General features: G+C 42.1%; 1 protein-coding gene across 9 annotated transcripts in view; it reads right to left on the bottom strand.

Annotated features, from left to right (window-relative positions):
- Window positions 1–19,399, bottom strand: part of LOC139370765 (NDRG family member 4) — a 42,399-nt gene extending 23,000 nt beyond the window's left edge. For 3 of the 9 annotated variants that reach the window (XR_011627177.1, XR_011627178.1, XM_071110483.1), the window contains exons 1-4: window positions 19,193–19,342; window positions 7,800–7,890; window positions 6,658–6,810; window positions 5,563–5,601 (exon numbers count right to left, since the gene is read on the bottom strand). Coding sequence is in view for 7 of the 9 variants with exons in the window: in XM_071110483.1 (XP_070966584.1) it covers window positions 5,563–5,601; window positions 6,658–6,810; window positions 7,800–7,877 (270 nt within the window). In the remaining 2 variants the exon portion in view is untranslated. Of the gene's footprint in view, window positions 1–5,562; window positions 5,602–6,657; window positions 6,811–7,799; window positions 7,891–15,966; window positions 16,041–19,192 lie in introns of all 9 variants that reach the window. The other 6 variants (XM_071110463.1, XM_071110472.1, XM_071110525.1 and 3 more) reach the window with 4 other exon arrangements.
- Window positions 19,400–20,527: the final 1,128 nt, after the last annotated feature.

The raw sequence follows: 20,527 nt of genomic DNA, 5'->3' as shown, positions 1-20,527 counted from the left end.
AAAGGAAGACCCAGAGTTACAATGTAGAAAATAGTAAAAGTAAAGAAAAACCCTGGAATGAGTAGGTGTATCCAAACTATTGACTGGTACTGTATATGTTTTTGCTGTTTGTTCTTTGTTATAGAGCAAACAAGATTGGAGAAGTGGTTTATCCATACATCTCCATTTTGGATAGATAATTCTTTGTGTTGTTGTTTGTTTAGTGTTTCCCAATTTTCGCAGAAACTGAAAATTTGTTTCTTCAATTACATTGTATCAAAGCACAAGGCGAGCCCCACACAGGAGGCAGATGGTTGGAGTCTTACAATGTTTAATAATCCAAAGGAGTAGGCAAGAGAATAGTCGTGGACAGGCAAAAGGTCAAAACCAGATCAGAGTTCAGGAGGTACAGAGTAGCAGAAAGGTTTGTGGTCAAGGCAGGCAGAATGGTCAGGGAGGCGGGTACAAAGTCCAGAAAAAGGCAAGGGTCAAAACCGGGAGGACTAGAAAAAGGAGAATAGCAAGAGGAGTACAGGAAAAACACGCTGGTTGACTTGAATAAACATACAAGACGAACTGGCACAGAGAGACAGGACACACAGGGATAAATACACTGAGGAAAATAAGCAACACCTGGAGGGGGTGGAGACAATCACAGGAACAAGTGAACATGACACATTGAGCTAATTTCTGATCTACTGTTCCTTCTTTTTCCATAGTGTATTTCTGTATTGTTTTAGTGATTCACCACAGTGAAGGCGTAGGGTCAGGTTTTCTGGGTCTCTATGTTTTTGGTTGAATTTGTTTCTCAATTTCTTTCTTTAGTTTTTGCATTCTTCATCAAACCATTTGTCATTGTTGTTCATTTTCTTAGGTTGTCTGCTTGAAAACAAATACTTGATAGAGAAGCTGAGAGGTCAAATATACTGTTTAGGTTTTCTACTGCCAAGTTTACACCTTCACTATTACAGTCAGTGGTGTAAACTACTTAAGTAAAAATACTTTGAAGTACTACTTAAGTAGTTTTTTGGGGTATCTGTGCTTTACTTTACTATTTATATTTTTTACTACTTTTACTTCACTACATTCCTTAAGAAAATAATGTACTTGATAGGGGTGTCAGTGGGCTGACTGTGAACCCTCTGAGAGACTCTGGGTTGAGGTCAGTGATAAAGTAGTCTACAGTACTACTGCCAAGAGATGAGCTATAAGCGTACCTACCATAAGAGCTCTCTCTCTCTCTCTCCCTCTCGTGCAATGATCACATAGACGCTCCTCTTTGAGCACCCCGAATCACACATCCTGTGCCCTTGCGCAAAAAACTTGGTTATTTTATTGTTCAGTTTAATACTACATGTGTTGTTCAGAGTAAATCAATTTTATGATTGTTTCAATGAGCACTTTGTATCATCTGGTAGGCTGTTTGATTCAATGACCTCTGTCTCTGTACAACCCTGTGTGGATGAACCAGTGACAGCTGGTCAAACTTTTTGCTTTTTGCCATTCTCAGTGCAGGTGGTACATAAAGCCCTGAAATCTCTAGATCAGAGAAAGCCTGCAGGTCCTGATCTTTTGGATCCCTGCTTTTAAATCTGGCAGCTGATTTCATAGCTGAACCACTTACATCTCTGTTCAATCTAACCCTGGAATGTAATGAAATTCCAAAGATCTGGAAATCAGCATTTGTCCTACCACTTTTAATAAAAGGGGGAGATCCAACTCTTTTAAATAATTATAGGCCAATCTCAAAGCTGTCACCCCTGGTGAAAATACTTGAAACCCTTGTAAGTGAACAGCTAAAACAGTTTTTATTTACTAACTCTATTTTATCAATGTACCAATCGGGCTTCAGGAAGAAGCATAGCACAATTACAGCAGCCATGAAGGTTTTAAATGATATCACTGAAGCCCTTGACAAAAAACAGCACGATGTCTCACTTTTTATTGATCTCTCTAACGCTTTTGATGCAGTTGATCATGCTATACTAAGGCAGAGATTGTCGAGTGTAGGTCTTTCGGAGCATGAGGTGCATGGTTTGCTAACTATCTGTCTGATAGAAATCAGTGCACTCAATTTGATGGGCTTATGTCTGTTAAATTGTCTGTCTTGATTGGTGTGCCCCAAGGCTCTGTACTTGGTCCTCTCTTATTCACTATTTATATAAATGATTTAGACAAAAATTTCAAAAATTCACAACTTCATTTTTATGCTGATGATACTGTTATTTACTGTTGTGCCTCGTCTCTTACAAAAGCTTTCCAGAACATGCAAACTGCTTTTTATACTGTTCAACATACCTTGTGTCAATTGAAGCTTATCCTCAATACTGACAAAACTAAACTAATGGTGTTTTCTAATGCAAGAAATAGACCTCTGAACCGTTCACCTATTACTACCTGTCAGAGCAAGGAGATTGAGGTTGTAACCTCATATAAATATCTTGGAATTTTAATTGATTACGGCCTCTCTTTTAAATTGCATATTCAACAACTTACAAAACAATTGAAGCTGAAATTGGGATTTTATTTTAGGAATAAGGCCTGTTTTTCTTTTGAAGCCAGAAGGAGGCTAGTATCAGCTACATTTATGCCTTTACTAGACTATGGGGATATTTTATATATGAATGCTTCCGCTCAGTATTTGAGATCAATTGACACTCTTTACCATGGCACTTTGAGATTTATTTTAAAACCTCTTACGTATTGTTGTTCCTGTACAGGAACCAAAATCAGCGGAAATTTCAGAGCGCCACCTGTAGTACTCAATAAAACTCAAACTTTCATTAAAACACACATGCAAGGTACTCAATTAAAGCTACACTCGTTGTGAATCTAGCCAACATGTCAGATTTGTAAAATGCTTTTCGGCGAAAGCATGAGAAGCTATTATCTGATAGCATGCACCCCCCGAAATACCTGAACGAGACCTAAACAAAAGATTTAGTGGTAGCCGGCGCTACACAAAACGCAGAAATAAAATATAAAACATTCATTACCTTTGACGAGCTTCTTTGTTGGCACTCCTATATGTCCCATAAACATCACAATTGGGTCTTTTTCCTGATTAAATCCGTCATTGTATACCCAAAATGTCCATTTATGAAGGCCGTCTGATCCAAGGAAAATTCACCTTTACAAGACGCAACGTCACTTTTTAAAATTAAAAAAGTTGCCTATAAACTTTTACAAATAACTTCAAACTACTTTTGTAAACCAACTTTAGGTATTAATAAATGTTAATAATCGATCAAATTGATCACGGGGCGATCTGTATTTGATAGCAGCAAGTCTTGAAATCATCGTCCATTTTTTTCACTTTCATAATTTCCTCGGTGCACCCCAAGACAGGAAGTGCCTATACGTCATCCCACCAAGGATACACTTGCAATGAAATGCCAGTACTGGCGACATCGTGTGGAAGCTGTAGGCGTTGTAAACGGAACCTCATCTATTTTCTATCGCCTTAGACAATACAAAGACTGGCAGATGAATATTTTTTTTGTGTTTTTGGTGAACAGTTTTCCCTGGGATTTTTACTCCTGAACACGTTCTGTTATAGCCACAGACATGATTTAACCAGTTTTAGAAACTTCAGAGTGTTTTCTATACACACATACTTATCATATGCATATACTATATTCCTGGCATGAGTAGCAGGACGTTGAAATGTTGCACGATTTTTAACAAAAAGTTGCGAAAAGCTGCGAGAATTCGCATCATCCGTAACAGGTTTTAAACTGCAAAACCCTTACGCACCACTGCACTTTGTATACCAGGGTTGGCTGGCCTTCTCTAGTCACTCGTAGGCTCAGTCACTGGTATACTTTTATTTACAAAGCCATTTTGGGTTTACTACCTTTTTATTTGTGCATTTTTATTGTTCAGAAGTGTGGTGGGTACTCTCTTCGCTCGCTGGACTTTATCCTGCTAACTGTTCCAAATGTCCGAACTGAATTTGGTAAAAGGGCTTTTATGTACTCTGCGCCATCGTCTTGGAACGCCTCAAAAAATACTTTTAAACTGGAAGAACTTGTCCCGATTTGTTTTTTTAAATCACTGATAAAGTATTTTGAGGCTGATTCCCTGACCTGTCAATGTTTTTAATTAGCTGTTTTGTGAATTCAATGTTTTTTACTAGATTACTTGTAGTTGTTCATGTTGTCTGTCTGTAATTTTTTTGTAATGACTTGGTGCTGCCTATCTTGGCCAGGGCGCTGTTGAAAAAGAGATTTTAATCTCAATGAGCCCTAAATAAATAAAATGGTCTCGTATACTTTACCCCCAATGCCATTTTGGAAAGTTTTGTTATATAGTCCATCATGCCATATAGAATCATAAGCACTATAAATATCAACAAAACATACAACTACTTTTACTCTGCTGTTCTGATGAACATGCTGGTTTATTAGTGTGTGTAATGTGTGTATATGGTCTGTTCTGATGAAAATGCTGGTTTATTAGCGTGTGTAATGTGTGTATATGGTCTGTTCTGATGAACATGCTGGTTTATTAGCGTGTGTAATGTGTGTATCTGGTCTGTTCTGATGAACATGCTGGTTTATTAGTGTGTGTAATGTGTGTATATGGTCTGGTCTGTGTTTGGGTAGAAAGACAGTGCGTTTTTTGCTGAGAGCATTATGTTGTCTGAGGAAGGTCTGTATTCAGTCATTGAGAATATAACAATTCCCTCCCTTCCTCCCATTGTCCCTGTCCTACCTGTCCCCTTTCCTCTCCCACCCCTCTTATCGCTCCTCAAAAGTCATGGAAGGTGATGCATAAACAAATGCTTAGTATGCAGTGAGATTTCTTTTGCTAATTAAAATTCAACACACACACATGCATGCACACGCACACAGGCGCACACATACACGCTCTCAACACTCACATTTCAAGAGGCCCGTTCATTTGATTTGTGCAAAGCAAATCACAGTTGTTATTTTCATAGCACCAATCGTAAGGGTACACAGTCCTCTCCCGTTTAACTCAACATAATCAGCAACTGTGTTTGTTAGCCTTTCCATTATAAAGGACTGTCAGGAGGTAGTGGGAGAGGGGAGTGAGAGAGAGAGAGAGGAGGTGAGACTGGAGAGGGTGAGAGAAGAGGGGGGTGACACTGGAGGCGTCAGACAGAGGTGAGAAACAAGGTGTCTGGATTATTCTGATCTCATCGTCACGTGGATTCATGTTAAAATTGACAACATCACGGGTACAGAAATCAACTTCTGAGGACTTTAAAATGACTGTGGTATTACTAATCCATAACGGATAGTAGGTTACTATGGTTATAGTGATAGTCGTAGTATTAAGATTGATGCCCTATTATGTGAGTGATAATCATTGAACAGTCTCTCTCACACACAAACACATATAAGTCCTTTACACTTTATCATTCAGACACAAATCTGTACCACACTGTGTGAGAGGTGCTTTGTGATAGCGAATGATTCCATCAACCATTTGGCCAAACAATCCCTCCTCCTTCTCCTCCCAGTGCGACACCATGGTTACGCGGGCGAGTGGACAGTCACAACGATTATCGGGGATACAGTATATTGAGAATAGGAGAGAATAGACTTTAAGTACCTTCCAGTCTCCAATTGGCATCAGGGTCTCACAGTTCTCCTGCAGACAGATAACAAAAACACAATGTCAACTGACGCCCTGTATGTTAGTCCCTCTGCTTCCACTTCTGAGATGCCACAGGGCTGAGCAGGCCGTTAAAGCTGAGGGGATGGATCCACAGAGAGCACAGAGATAGAGGCTGTGTGGGTCCAAACAGACAGACAGCAGTTAGTGGACAGGGAAGAGAAGGCTCAGGAGAGACAGAATACGTTTTCCCTGCCCTAAAAGAGCCAAACCAGAACCCAAGCATTCCCCTAAACTTCAGTGCAACATGAAGGACATGCTCTATAGAGGTTATAGTTGAATCAGAAGCATTATTAGTGGGTTAAGAATAATTGTCCCCAAACTCCTTGTGGTGCTAAAGGTACAATCCTAGATAGTGTATTCATATACAGTGGTTTCAGGAAAGACAAAAGGATTATAGATCAACACACGAATGAGGTGAAAGAGGAAAGTTGACAAATGGTTGCATTGTCATCAGCAGTCCATTGATAGAGGGTGATGCCATTCAAGACAGTGTTACAGTGATCAGACACACCTAGAAAGAATGGTTATTTCATGCAGTTGTTTTTAGTGGAGAGACGTAGTAGGTTAGTGGTTTCATTCGGACGGTCGGACCAGCAGGTGTCACTCTTGTCCTTTGGAGCCCACGTGTGACTGCAGTAGCACAGAATGGTGGGGTTGGTGGTGGTGGTGGTTGGGGGGGGGGGGGGGGGGGCATTGCGACATTGTGCTGGAGGTGTTGGCTGGCTGCATGTTGGTCTCCAGGAATGTTCAAAATCTCTCTATTATCAGATTATCCTTAGCCTGTCTGTGAATTTATGTCAGCATGAAACACTGCTATTGCTACTACTACAGCCTGTGTGTAAAGGAACTTTAATAAATATAGATCATCTCTGTTGTTTGTGGCCCTCCATATTTCTCTGACTCAGGATGTGTTGCAGGTGAGGATTTAAAGGTGCATCCGATAACACAGTCAAAGGTAACGGAGATTTGGGACCCCTGCAGGGCATGGGGAATAGTCCCCCTGCAGGTTAGTTCTGGGTATGTAATTACCGGGATGCACCCACTGGTCCGATTGCGGGTCTGGTGGAGCCAGTGCCGCGCGATCACATGCCACCGTTGTGGGGGGCGGCTTGAGGAAGAGGGGGCGGTGAGTGGCGCAGGGCTTGCGCAGGGGAGTGCGTTCACACACCGCCCTTGGTCTCTCTGCATCATAAACACAAACACAGGTGTGTTACAGTGGCTGGTCAGTCCACCTCAGGGGTCCAGGCAGGGAGAGGCCTGGAGGGGAGGAAGACTAACAGACCTGGGAGGACATGACCCACGTAGAGGAGGACAACAGAGGATAGGCTAAGGTAACAGCTGTCTGGATAAACTGCTGTAATGATATCCTCCTGTTAAATCCTCAACATAGACTTCTAAAGGATACAGTGTAATCTGGGTCACACATCCACTCCCGATAACGTTTTACTTTAATATGTATTTCCCTTGGGACTAATTACTAGCTAGCAGGTAATAATCATCAATAACTTTGAATTTATTATTTGGCCTCCCAAGTTTTATCCGCCAATGCCTTGGCATCGTCTTAGTAATTAGTTTCTCCCCTCTCTCAATCATTGTCAAGAGAGTCAGGGAAGTGTATAAGTTACAGTGACATATTCTCTTAGACTTTTGGCATTTCAATCAATGTGATTGTCTTTCCTCTACTGATGCCACCTCTCTTGTCCTCCTCACATACAGTCCCAGCAATCAAGAGTTACTTACAGCTCCTGCTAAGACGGGCATACTGCTGCAATCAGTGGATTTGGTTAGACCTTGCAGCCTCTCAATTATATAGTCTTGTCCCCCCCACCCCTTCTTTCACACTCCTGAATTGAAATGCAGTGTATGATTCATCCCTCCTACACATGTAAACACATTCTGTTTCCAAAGAAAGACACACAAAAATACACTATTATATCACACACTCTGCACAAAAACAAACACACACACACACACACACACACACACACACACACACACACACACACACACACACACACACACACACACACACATACACATTCACACACATTCACATACACACACATACACATACACACACATACACATACACATACACATACACATACACACACACACACATACACATACACATACACATTCACACACAGTTATATAATGTAAATGCTCACCATCTCAGTATCTTGTCCTCTCTGCTCTGGTAGTAGGGGTTTCTCCTCAGTAAATTGCTGCTCCTTCATCCCAGCCATCCTGGAGAGCAACCTGCAATCACCATAGCAACGCACATTTTGTTACTTTAAAATCTGAAATTCATCCATCAATTCAAACCACTGCAGTAGCAAAACCGCATTATCATGTTTTTCTCCCCCCAGTAAATGTCTACAGTATATCAAGCTTTTGGCTGGGTGGCAAGGTCTTCAGGAGGTTTGGTTGCTGTGGCGGGGCAAGTCAATTTTCCCTATATAATTGCTACACCAGCCCCCATAGTCCCTTTTTGTTGGGCATGTAAAGAAGTCCAGGGATGCACAGTATCTGAATAGAGAATACATGTCCAAGTTTTTTTCTGGATCAAAAAGTGGCTCGCAGGGGGCACTGTCGGTGTGTCTGAATTTGAGAGAACATTTAAGAGGACCCAATCTTGGCGCTATAGAGACATTTTCCTGCAATTCTACAAATTTGTCCATGGAGCTGAGATACATTGATGCAGTTTTAAAGCAAATTTCCTGCGATTCTTTGTTATTTTGCTCAAACGTGATAATATAATGTGTACTGATTTAAACATTGCTTGAACCTAGGAGACCAGAAAAAATGCTAAGGCAGACACCCGAAGATTTCAATGGTTGTGGAAAGTTTGTGGAAAGTTGTGGTATTGGCCTATTGGAAAACATATTAAACAGTAGTCGCCTGTTCTCTTTGGGCCTCCAGTGGTCTTCAGCTCATGAATTGGGTCACAGACTGAATAAAGCAGGTCTGAGGACCCAGCCAGCCAGACAGACAGTGAGCTTCCCCATTAGGATATAATGAAACTCCTGCAGTGTAGCCAGATCAGTGGACACAGAGGGGCTATATCAATTTAGATTGATATGTCTATACAAGGGCACTGATAAGCCCACAGAGCAGAGCTGACCCAGGCTGGCGCCACTCGACTAACACATTGGATCACTGAGGATATCAAACGCTCACACATACATGCACACACACACAGACACACACACACACAGACACACACACACACACACACACACACACACACACACACACACACACACACACACACACACACACACACACACACACACACACACTCACAGACACACACACACTCACAGACACACACACACAGACACTTACACACACAGACACACAGATACACACACACAGACACAGACACACACAGACACACACACACAGCCTATTTACAGTGCCTATAGAATGTCTACACCCCCCTAGGATTTCATCACATTACATTATTACAAAGTGGGATTAAAATAGATTTCATTGTCATTGTTTGGTCGACAGGAAGATTAATGAAAAACAAAACACTAACATACCATGATTAGATAAGTCTTACAAGTATAAGTATTAGATAAGTATCGGGCGGCAGATGGCCTAGGTGGTTGGGAGCGTTGGTCGCTGGTTTGACTCCACAAGCCGTCAAGTTGGGAAAATCTGCCGTTCTGCCCTTGACCAAGGCAGTTAACCCCCAACAACAGTTCCCCTGGCGCCAATGACGTTGAATAAGGCAGCCCCCCTCACCTCTTTAATGCAGAAGATACGTTTCATTGAATGCATTCAGTTGAGCAACTGACTAGGTTTTCCCTATTCACCCCCCTTAGTTAATACATGTTAGAAACACCTTAGTCAGAAATCACAGCTGTGAGTCTTCTTGGTTAAGTCTCATAAGTTCTTTGCACACCTGCATTGGGCAATATTTGACCATTATTCTCTTCAAAATTCTCCAAACTCTGTCAAGGTGTTGGGGATCATGGCTAGACAGCCATTTTCAAGTCTTGTCATAGATTTTCAAGCAGATTTAAGTCAAAATTGTAACTAGGCCACTCGGGAACATTCACTATCTTCTTGATAAGCAACTCCAGTGTAGATCTGGCATTGTGTTATAGGTTATTGTTCTACTGAAAGGTGAATTCCTCTCCCAGTGTCTGGTGTACAGCAGACTGAGGGATAATCATAAACAAATCATGTCAACCCCTATTATTTCACACAGAGTGAGTCCATGTAACTTCTTATGTGATTGGTTAAGCCACATTTGACTTATGAACTAAGTTTGGCTTGCCTTAACAAAGGGGGTGAATACTTCTGCAAAGACTGTATTTTAGTTATTTAATTTGTATTCATTTGTAAAAAAGAAGAAAACTTTGACATGATGGAGTATTTTGTGTTAAATATATTTCAATCCCACTTTGTAAAGCAATAGAATGTGACAAAAGTTCAAGGTGGTGCAGGCGTTCGATAGGCATGCACACACAGGCACATTAACTCACTCATTGTCAAGAAAAACAAATGCAACAAAATAAAAGAAGGCCTATTGAATAAAAAAAAATGTCAAAATGATCCAAACGTAATGGTAAAGAAGCTGCAATGGGAGGCTGTCAGCCCAACAAGCATGTACGGTGAAATATGGAAACCTATGAGATGTACAACTATTCCCTGCTGGATCAACTACTTTACTGACAGACTTAGTTAGCATCAAAACATTGTTTGCTGTTTGAGTCTTCCTACCAAATTGAGTCATGCACGGTGATAAAGTGGCCTCATAATGATTTAGAAACCCCAACTCAACACAGTGACAGGTTGTTTAATGGCTGGGATGCAGTAACAGCAACAGCTAGTCAACACACGCTCTCTCTCTTGTCAGCGGAAGTTTCCAGACCCTTAGACAAAACCCAGATGCAGACACTCCAAAACAAAAGTCCCTCTAAGTAATTTGCGACACTGGAAATCAAAACCCTCTCCTCTTATTTGTGACAACACTGTTGTTGTTCTCTGTCTGAAAGGGACGTTTGCATGACATTATAATGGGCCCATGACCAACTTTAATTAGGAACTAACCAGGACAACCAGCCTCATTACTCTGCCTGCTTAATCTCTCTCTCTCGCTCTCTCTCTCCTTATATAAGATGGCTTGCTGTGAAATCAATTACCATTACAGTCTATATTCGTCCCTGTTGAAGCCGTTTCAAACCCACTGATTCAGGTTTAAATGACTCAATACTTTTGTTCGCTAGCAGCTTTATTCAATATTCCCTAAATCCACAAATACAGTTTTATATTTTCTCTGAGGAATTATTCCTCATACTAATTAAATGAGGGGGACTTGATCATTTACCCTAAAATGAGGCTGATCGGGAACATCAACTTGACTTCTGGGTGGTGCTGGTGGTGTGTGTTTTTATGGGTGCCCATTGTGCATCCATGGTCTATGGAGTCAAGTAGTCAAGTGCTACTTCAAAGTCTCCTTTCATCCAGTGTCTGTTCATCATCTGCTCTCTGTTAGTGAAAAGAAGATGTGAGGTTTCTCTTACCAAGTTCAGGTTTGTTTTTCTCCATGAGAGTCAAGAGAAGACCATCATTTTATTTGGTCAAGGATGGTCAAATAAATCTGTCCTCCTTTTCATCTCTCTCTCCCTCCATCTCTTCCTCTCCTCTCCTCTGTTCTTTTACAGTTCTACACAGATTTTGTAGCCATGACAACCTCCAGCAGTGCTGTCGACTCGCCTGGGTTCTAACAGGATCTGGCTTACCTTCTCTGTTCCTTTTAACATCTTCTCATTACCACCAGCTGCTCCCCTCACATCTCTTTACCCACACTAACTACCTCTGTCTGGCTGGCCGGCCTCCATCCTCCATATCCAACATATCGCTCTCCTTTCCTCTCATGTAGCTCATAGGGTTATGAGTTGCAGGGGCCTTATGTGTGACTCATATCTGTGACTCATATCGGTGATAGAGAGTGGGCCTGAGGAAAAGCATTCTGCTGGACAAGAAATCGATGGGATGTGCATGTAGGGGGAAGCATCTGACCAGATGCATGATTCAGAATCAATTCCCGGAAACTGGGCCAGGTTCGGCTCTCTGTCATGTGTGTGCACAGTGTGTGTGCATTTCGTTGTGTAATGGTTGCGTTTGGGTAGCGTCAGGATTTTAACTCTTACTGATGAGTTTTTGAACAGTTTGTTTTACCCATAAATTCAATAAAGCTGACCCACCAGTGACCCCTGGAAAAACAACATCCAGAAAGGCCCTGTTACTTGATTCATGTTTTTTCAAGCCTCCTCTCTGTCAGTAACATAATTAACTCCGGTACAGCGTATTAATTAGCCATATGGACGTTAACATTAGAGAGGATTAAAGGCCAACTCGTCCAAAACAGAACATGGCCTTTTGCTCTCCTCAGCAGACTGGAACCTAACAACTCAAGAAATGAAATCAATTATACACACTAACGATGATTAAGTGCAAACAAGAACACTGGTCAAAAGTAACGTACTATATAATAAACAGGGTACCATTTTAGATGCAACCAGTGTCACCTCTCTCTCAGTAATCCTGCTGTCATCACAGACTTCATCTCTCTTCTCTCAATGATCTGCTTTCAAAGAAAACAACTCAAAACCCTTCTTGGGGGATCTTCTAGTCTACTCAGACTAGACCCGCATCTGTTACTACCAATCCCTCCTCTGTATCCATCATCCTCTCTGCTCCTGCTTGGTTTCTCTGTGCTACTCCAAGTGTTGTTTATGAGCTAAGTGGACATATCCCTACAGGACTCGCCTCCCACAAAAGCCCAGAGAATGATGCTAACAGAGACTGACAACGTGACCAGAGATTCACTTCAACAGGTCAATATTGAAGTGGCATCATCTCACTGGAACATAGAGACACATAGAGACACATACACACACACACACACACACACACACACACACACACACACACACACACACACACACACACACACACACACACACACACACACACACACACACACACAGTAATCAAAACAATGTTAGAGATTAAGATTTTTTTTCACTATTTGAAGTGACACATTCCATTTTTAATATAGTGGTGTATGTCTGAAGGCCTTAGATGAACATGCACTGGGGGGAGCAAGATATCAAATATGGATTAAAAATTGATAGCCAGATATCAACTTGAGGCTGCTATGGTTGGTGCCCCTGGCATTTAGCCTTTTATACCTATACTTACAGAACTGCCTTGCAGGCCAGTCATATGTGCCTATCCCAAATTGCATCCTATTCCCTATGTAGTGCACTATTCCCTATGTATTGCACTATTCCCTATGTAGTGCACTATTCCCTATGTAGTGCATTATTCCCTCTGTAGTGCACTGTTCCCTATGTAGTGCACTATTCCCTATGTAGTGCACTATTCCCTATGTAGTGCACTATTCCCTGTGTAGTGCACTGTTCCCTATGTAGTGCACTATTCCCTATGTAGTGCACTATTCCCTATGTAGTGCATTATTCCCTCTGTAGTGCACTGTTCCCTATGTAGTGCACTCCATAGGGAACAGGGTGCCATTTGGGACGCATCCTATCCCTATCTTTGTCTCTATGTTGCCCTCAGCTCTGGCGTCAGAGATGGCCTGATAGGGCCGTGTCCCCTGAGGAATCCACAGGGCTGTGTTTCCAGCCTGCCTAACCCTGCCTCCTGTCACTATAGGTACCCAGGGCTTTGGGACAGAGCCAGTCGGCCAGAAGGACATGGCATGTGGCTCTCAATGGGACCTTTACACAACAGAGAGGGGAGAGGCGGGGGGGGGGGGGGGGGGGGGGGGTCTTAAAACCTTCCTGAACAAACACCACTGTCTCATAAGACTACATTTTCGATTGCAGCGTTCATTCCTGTATATCAAAAGATGGATCTCTTAATTATTTTATTATGAAATGTAACACTGTAAAGGATTTGCCCAACAGGGAGTTGGAAGCCCTTTTCTTAGATATCCAAACCCTCTCCTTCCACCTGACTCAGTTTTGTTAAAGCTTACATATTGGTGGGTACTTCAGCTGGTCAGAAAATGCTGTTTTCAAATCAAATCAAATGTTATTTGTCACATGCGCCGAATACAACAAGTGTAGACCTTACAGTGAAATGCTTACTTACAAGTCCTTAACCAACAACACAGTTTAAAGAAAATACCCCCTAAAAAAAGTAATAGATAAAAACAACAAATAATTAAAGAGCAGCAGTAAATAACAACAGCGGGGCTACATACAGGGGGTACCGGTACAGAGTCAATGTGGAGGCTACATACAGGGGGTACCGGTACAGAGTCAATGTGGAGGCTACATACAGGGGGTACCGGTACAGAGTCAATGTGGAGGCTACATACAGGGGGTACCGGTACAGAGTCAATGTGGAGGCTACATACAGGGGGTACCGGTACAGAGTCAATGTGGAGGCTACATACAGGGCATACCGGTACAGAGTCAATGTGGAGGCTACATACAGGGGGTACCGGTACAGAGTCAATGTGGAGGCTACATACAGGGGGTACCGGTACAGAGTCAATGTGGAGGCTACATACAGGGGGTACCGGTACAGAGTCAATGTGGAGGCTACATACAGGGGGTACCGGTACAGAGTCAATGTGGAGGCTACATACAGGGGGTACCGGTACAGAGTCAATGTGGAGGCTACATACAGGGGGTACCGGTACAGAGTCAATGTGGAGGCTACATACAGGGGGTACCGGTACAGAGTCAATGTGGAGGCTACATACAGGGGGTACCGGTACAGAGTCAATGTGGAGGCTACATACAGGGGGTACCGGTACAGAGTCAATGTGGAGGCTACATACAGGGGGTACCGGTACAGAGTCAATGTGTGGGGGCACCGGTGTCGAGGTAATTGAGGTAATATGTACATGTAGGTAGAGTTATTAAAGTGACTATGCATAGATAATAACACAGTAGCAGCAGCGTAAAAGGGGGGGCATTGCAAATAGTCTGGGGAGCCATTTGATTAGCTGTTCAGCAGTCTTATGGCTTGGGGGTAGAAGCTGTTTAGAAGCATCTTGGACCTAGTCTTGGCGCTCCGGTACCGCTTGCCATGCGGTAGCAGAGAGAACAGTCTATGACTAGGGTGGCTGGAGTCTTTGACATGATATGCTGCCTGACATGCCCCTCATCGGCCATTTCTGACGTCAGCCAACATCCTTGTCCAGTGAAGCCACACTCAATATCCAATATGTCAACGGGCTACATGATCCGCTTCACTGAATCATCCACTGTCTACTCTAACCCAAACATCCACAACATCTAGGCCTATAGCATCCAGTCTCTTTTTTGCCCCCCCCCCCCCCCCCGTATGCTGGTTACTCTCTGGGCAAAAACTGGTTGAATTAATGTTGTTTGTCATTTTAAATAAAATGTTGAATCAATGTGGGAAAACTGATTGGATTTAATAAAAGTCATCAACGTAAGGGCATTTCTTATTTCTTTAACCCAACTTTAAAAACTAAAAACAAAGACATGCTCACATGTTTGGTTGATTTCACGTTAGTTGACAACTCAACCAAATGAATATCAAAACTAGACGTTGAAATGAAGTCTGTGCCCAGTGGGTAGTCAGGAAACAAAACCCAAATGTCTAAACAAAAAAAATACGCAACAGGTTTCAAACACTTGAAAACTAGCTATACCTTACTTCAAAAGACTATCAAGCGTATGCTAATACTGAGTTTGAGACTATACCTACACACCCCAAAACAAGGACATGATTAGCATGCAATATGTGTGGAACATGCAGTTCTGTCCAAACTGAACACAACAACAGCCATGGCTGGGGTTCAACGCTGATGGATGGTAATATAACACACACATAGAGAATGTGTGCTGTGATGCTCGGCTAAAGCTCGTTCTGAGCATCATTACCATGGACTAAATGGGGTGAAGGTGAGATACGAGTCATCAAATGATCACCCAAATTGGATCAGTCCTGGTCCAGTGCTCTGCTGCGATTGGTCCATGGCTCATGAGTCTCTTTCAACTTTGCCAAAAAAGTGCTTGATGACTCACAAGTAATAGTCCAATACTGAGTCACGATTGGCCACAGAGTCATGAGTTGCCGTCCAATGCTCTGCAGGGATTGGCCATTAGCTTGTAGTCCAGGACACTAAGTTACGTTCCACTGGTCCACAAGCTAGGCCTCAGTGTGAAACACTGCAGTCATCAGCTCATGACTTTAGGAAGGACGGACAGTGTGAATGGAAAGAGCGATGAATGAGATGCCAAAAACATAAGTTAAGGAAGCTATATACAGTATATGAAGTCCATTCCAGAAGGCACTACGTACATGGTCTGCAGCAGGCTCTGCGGCACCGTGCAGTTAGCCTTTGAAGGGAAGTTCCAAAACAATCCGGGCCCCATCTATTAGTACAAAATAAAATCATCCGTTGGAGATTGAAAGAGTGAGGGAAAAAAGTGAACATCAAAGTTCAAGCCATATCGTTATGACTCATAGGTCGATTTTTTACAGTGGTAGGAACAGAGCAATTTTATCTGCCTCAGCTTAGCTGATAAAGGAACAAACTCACAGGGTATTTTTAAGCAATAAGGCCCGGGGGGAGGGGTGGTATATGGCCAATATAACACGGCTAAGGAATGTTCTTAGGCACGACACAAAGCGGAGTGGACACAGCCCGTAGCCGTATTATATTGGTCATATACCACAAACCCCCGAGGTGCCTTATTGCTATTATAAACTGGTTACCAACGTAATTAGAGCAGTACAAATAAATGTTTTGTCATACCCATGGTATAGGGTCTGATATACCACGGCTTTCAGCCAATCAGCATTCAGGGCTGGAACCACCCAGTTTATAATGCTCTTTGTAGTTCTATTAATATCCAAGAGCAGCAAAGAAACAGACCTGGTCCCATAGGATACAGTGGGCTTTGTTGAGCTTGCATATGCTGAAGGAGAAAATGCTAACCTGATAACGTCCTTTTTTACACTTTATAGGGTGATAATAAATCATAATAGACAGAGTGGATTAAATAACAGGGACATTGTGTCTACTGTCCATTTGTCAAAGCTTTTGATCCTAGAACAAACCTATGTATTAGAATTCTGCACCAGGCTTATATAAGACAATGAATTGGGGCTGCACCCATATTATTTCATATTATCTTGTCGACAGAAAGTGTACAAATGAACAGGACATATTTCTCACAAGGTGAAAGTGATACATATCAGCATTTACTTCCACCACAGCCCAGGAGCCTGTCATCGTTTTGCTGACAGGTGATGAAGATCACTCACACCATGTCAGGCCTGACATTCAGCCTCAGATCTCAAAGGGTTTGCCTACAGGTCCAAGTGTGCAACCACTCAATGAGGCAGGAGGCTGTGCACACAGCATGTAAACGAACATCCACATACACAAAGAGCTCAAAAGAAATGTAGGCCTAACAGATATCCAATTACAGTTCCTTCAGAAAGTATTCATACCCCTTGGCTTATTTCACATTTAGTTGTTACAGCCTGAATTCAAAATGGATTCAATTGTTTTTTCTCTCACCCATCTACACACAATACCCAATAATGACAAGGTGAAAACATGTTTAGAAATGCTTTTAAATGTATTGAAATTTGGTACAGAAATAACTCATTTACATAAGTATTCACACCCCTGAGTCAATACTTTGTAGAAGCACATTTGGCAGTCCAAACTGTAACTCTGCCACTTGGGAACATTCACTGTCTTCTTGGTAAGCAACTTCAGTGTATATTTGGCCTTGTGTTTTAGGTTATTGTCCTGCTGAAAGGTGGATTCATCCCCCAGTGTCTGTTGGAAAGCAGACTGAACCAGGTTTTCCTCTAGGATTTTGCCTGTGCTTAGCTCCATTCCGTTTATTTTTTATCCTGAAAGACTAACCAGTCCTTAATGATTACAAGCATACCCATAACATGATGCAGCCTCCACTATGCTTGACAATATGGAAAGTGGTACTCAGTAATGTGTTGTATTGGATTTGCCCCAAACATAACACTTTGTATTCAGGAAAAAAAAGTGAATTGCTTTGCCACATTTTCTGCAGTATTACTTGTTGCAAACAGGATGCATGTTTTGGAATATTTTTATTCTGTACAGGCTTTCTTCTTATCACTCTGTCAAGTAGGTTAGTATTGTGGAGTAACTGTGGATCCATCCTCAGTTTTCTCCTGTCACAACCATTAAACTCTAACTGTTTTAAAGTCATCATTGGCCTCATGGTGAAATCATTAAGTGGTTTCATTCCTCTCCAGCAACTGAGTTAGGAAGGACGCCTGTATCTTTGTGTGGACTGGGTGTATTAATACACTATCCAAAGTATAATTAATAACTTCACCATCCTCAAAGGGATACTCAATGTCTGTTTTTTTTTTTTACACATCTACCAATAGGTGCCCTTTCTTTGCGAGGCATTCGAAAACCTCCTTGTGGTTGAATCTGTGGTTGAAATTCTCTTCTCGACTGAGGGACCTTACAGATAATTGTATGTGTGGGGTACAGAGATGAGGCAGTTATTCCAAACTCATGTTAAATAGTGTTATTGCATAGGACTTAGTCCATACAACTTCTTATGTGACTTGTTAAGCACATTTTTACTCCTGAACATATTTAGGTTTGCCATAACTAAGGGGTTGAATACTTATTGGCTCAAGACATTTCAGCAATTCATTTTTTATTAATTCGTAAAACAGTATTCAAACATAATTCCATTTTGACATTATGAGGTATTGTATGTAGGCCGGTGACAAAAACATCTAAATGTAAACCATTTTAATTTCAGATTGTAACAGAACAAAATGTGGGAAAAGTCAAGGGGTGTGTGAACACTTTCTGAAGGCTCTGGAAATGTCCACTGATGAACTCTTCATTGAGACTGTAACACTTGGAACACAGAGTCTACTTGGACCAGAATAGAAGCTTTCCTGTCTCTATCCATCTCTAACTCTACCCCTTCCACATGCAATGGCCTCAGATATGAAGTGCAGTGTGTTAGTGATTAGTGTGGCTGCTGGTTGTTGGAGGGGAGGGTATGTAAACCTTTTTCTGCGGCTGATACACAACTAAACACAACAAAGCAAAGCAGTTCGCTATTCTCTTTAACTGGAAAGCAGAAGGCCTGCTCCTGGTAAGGAAGTTAGACTGTGTATTCTCTATATTACTTAGTAATACGCAGGTTGCCCAGGGTTGTCTAAGGCAGTACTGATCTGTATGACGCACTCCTGTTTCTAGGGTTAATAAATTCAACCTGACGACCTCGTACTCACGCCAATGCAGAGGCTGGCACTGGGGCACAGTCAGAACCTCACTTATACAGCTAGGAGACAGTAGAGGATCTGGGGGTGCTAAATGTCCCTCCCTATACAGTATGTGCTATCAATTCCCTCTTCCATGATCGATGTACCTTAACCTTCTTATGCACTATCAGAGTTAAGTCAAGCTTTGCAAAAATGAGTTCTGTCATTCTATCTCATGTAGGTATCATCATCAGATCCAAACTGAACATACAGACACATAAGGACTTACCTCTTGTGGTGGTTTGAGCTTCAACAGCTGCTATTGTTGCGTATTTTGTAGTGCGTCTGTTTTTCTCTCTCTCTTTGCCTTAGTCTGTTCCAGTCTGTGTGTATGAGCGTGCTACAGAAAGAGGCAGTATATTCTATGGGGTCTCTGCTCCTCCCTCCCTCTTTCTCTCCCGCTCCCTCCCTCCCTCTCCATCTCGTGCTCCCTTCTCGCCTTGGCAATAAACAGAGAGCACGTGTCATCCCCAATGATGCAGCATGAGAGCGCCGCCACACTAGAAGATGAAGGGGAGAGGGGATGAAATGAAAGAGGGAAGACAGAACATGATGGGAGGTAAATTATACGGAGGGTATGGATAGAATGATATGTTCATAAAAGTGAGATTTAGAGTTTGGTAAAGGAGAGAAACTGATCTTTTTGGGGTAATAACTTGCTGTTGAAAGCAGAAGAGTGAAGGAAGGTTCTGCACCAATGAGTTCACAATCATGAGCTTCAGAAGTCTATTTTCTGCAACACCCACACAGTGGCACATTCCACCAAAACCAGTACTTATGGATTTATAATTTCATTTAGCACATTTTAACTGTAGACAGCCTCTCTCAGGCGCCCCCCTCCCACACACACACACAGGAATAAACCAATACAATGGGTTTGTTCAAAGGGATCTGCTGGTTTACTTTTATTTTTATTCATCATGCAGGCAATATTGGATCTGTGTTTGTTTGCTGGATCTGCAACAAGTGACCTACTTTAGAACAGCACTGATTCACTGACGAGACACAGTAATATCAGACCAGATGGACCGATTGCCAAAATGGAGAGCCTCTTCTTCGCTGAACAAAAATAAAAACGCAACATGTAAAGTGTTGGTCCCATGTTTCATGAGCTGAAATAAAAGACCCAGAAATGTTCCATATTAACAAAAAGCTTATTTTTCTCACATTTTGTGCACAATTTTTTTTTTATATATCCCTGTTAGTGAGCATTTCTCCTTTGCCAGGATAATCTGTCCACCTGACAGGTGTGGCATATCAAGAAGCTGATTAAACAGCATGATCATTACAAAGGTGCACCTTGTGCTGGAGACAATAAAAGGCCACTCTAAGTTTGGTCACACAACACAATGCCACACATGTATCAAGCGTGCAATTAGCATGCTGCCTGCAAGAATGTCCAACGGAGCTGTTGCCAGATAATTGAATGCTCATGTCTCTACCATAAGCCTCCTCCAATGTAATTCTAGAACATTTGGCAGTATGTCAAACTGGCCTCACAACCGCAGACCATGTGTATTTCTGGAAGCTGAAAATGTCCTAGTTCTTCCATGGCCTGCATACT

The sequence above is a fragment of the Oncorhynchus clarkii genome, chromosome 2, assembly GCF_045791955.1.
Source record: "Oncorhynchus clarkii lewisi isolate Uvic-CL-2024 chromosome 2, UVic_Ocla_1.0, whole genome shotgun sequence".
In the NCBI taxonomy this organism is placed as follows: Eukaryota; Metazoa; Chordata; class Actinopteri; order Salmoniformes; family Salmonidae; genus Oncorhynchus; species Oncorhynchus clarkii.
Note: the sequence above shows the minus strand (reverse complement) of the source record. Positions and strands in the feature narration are given on the sequence as shown.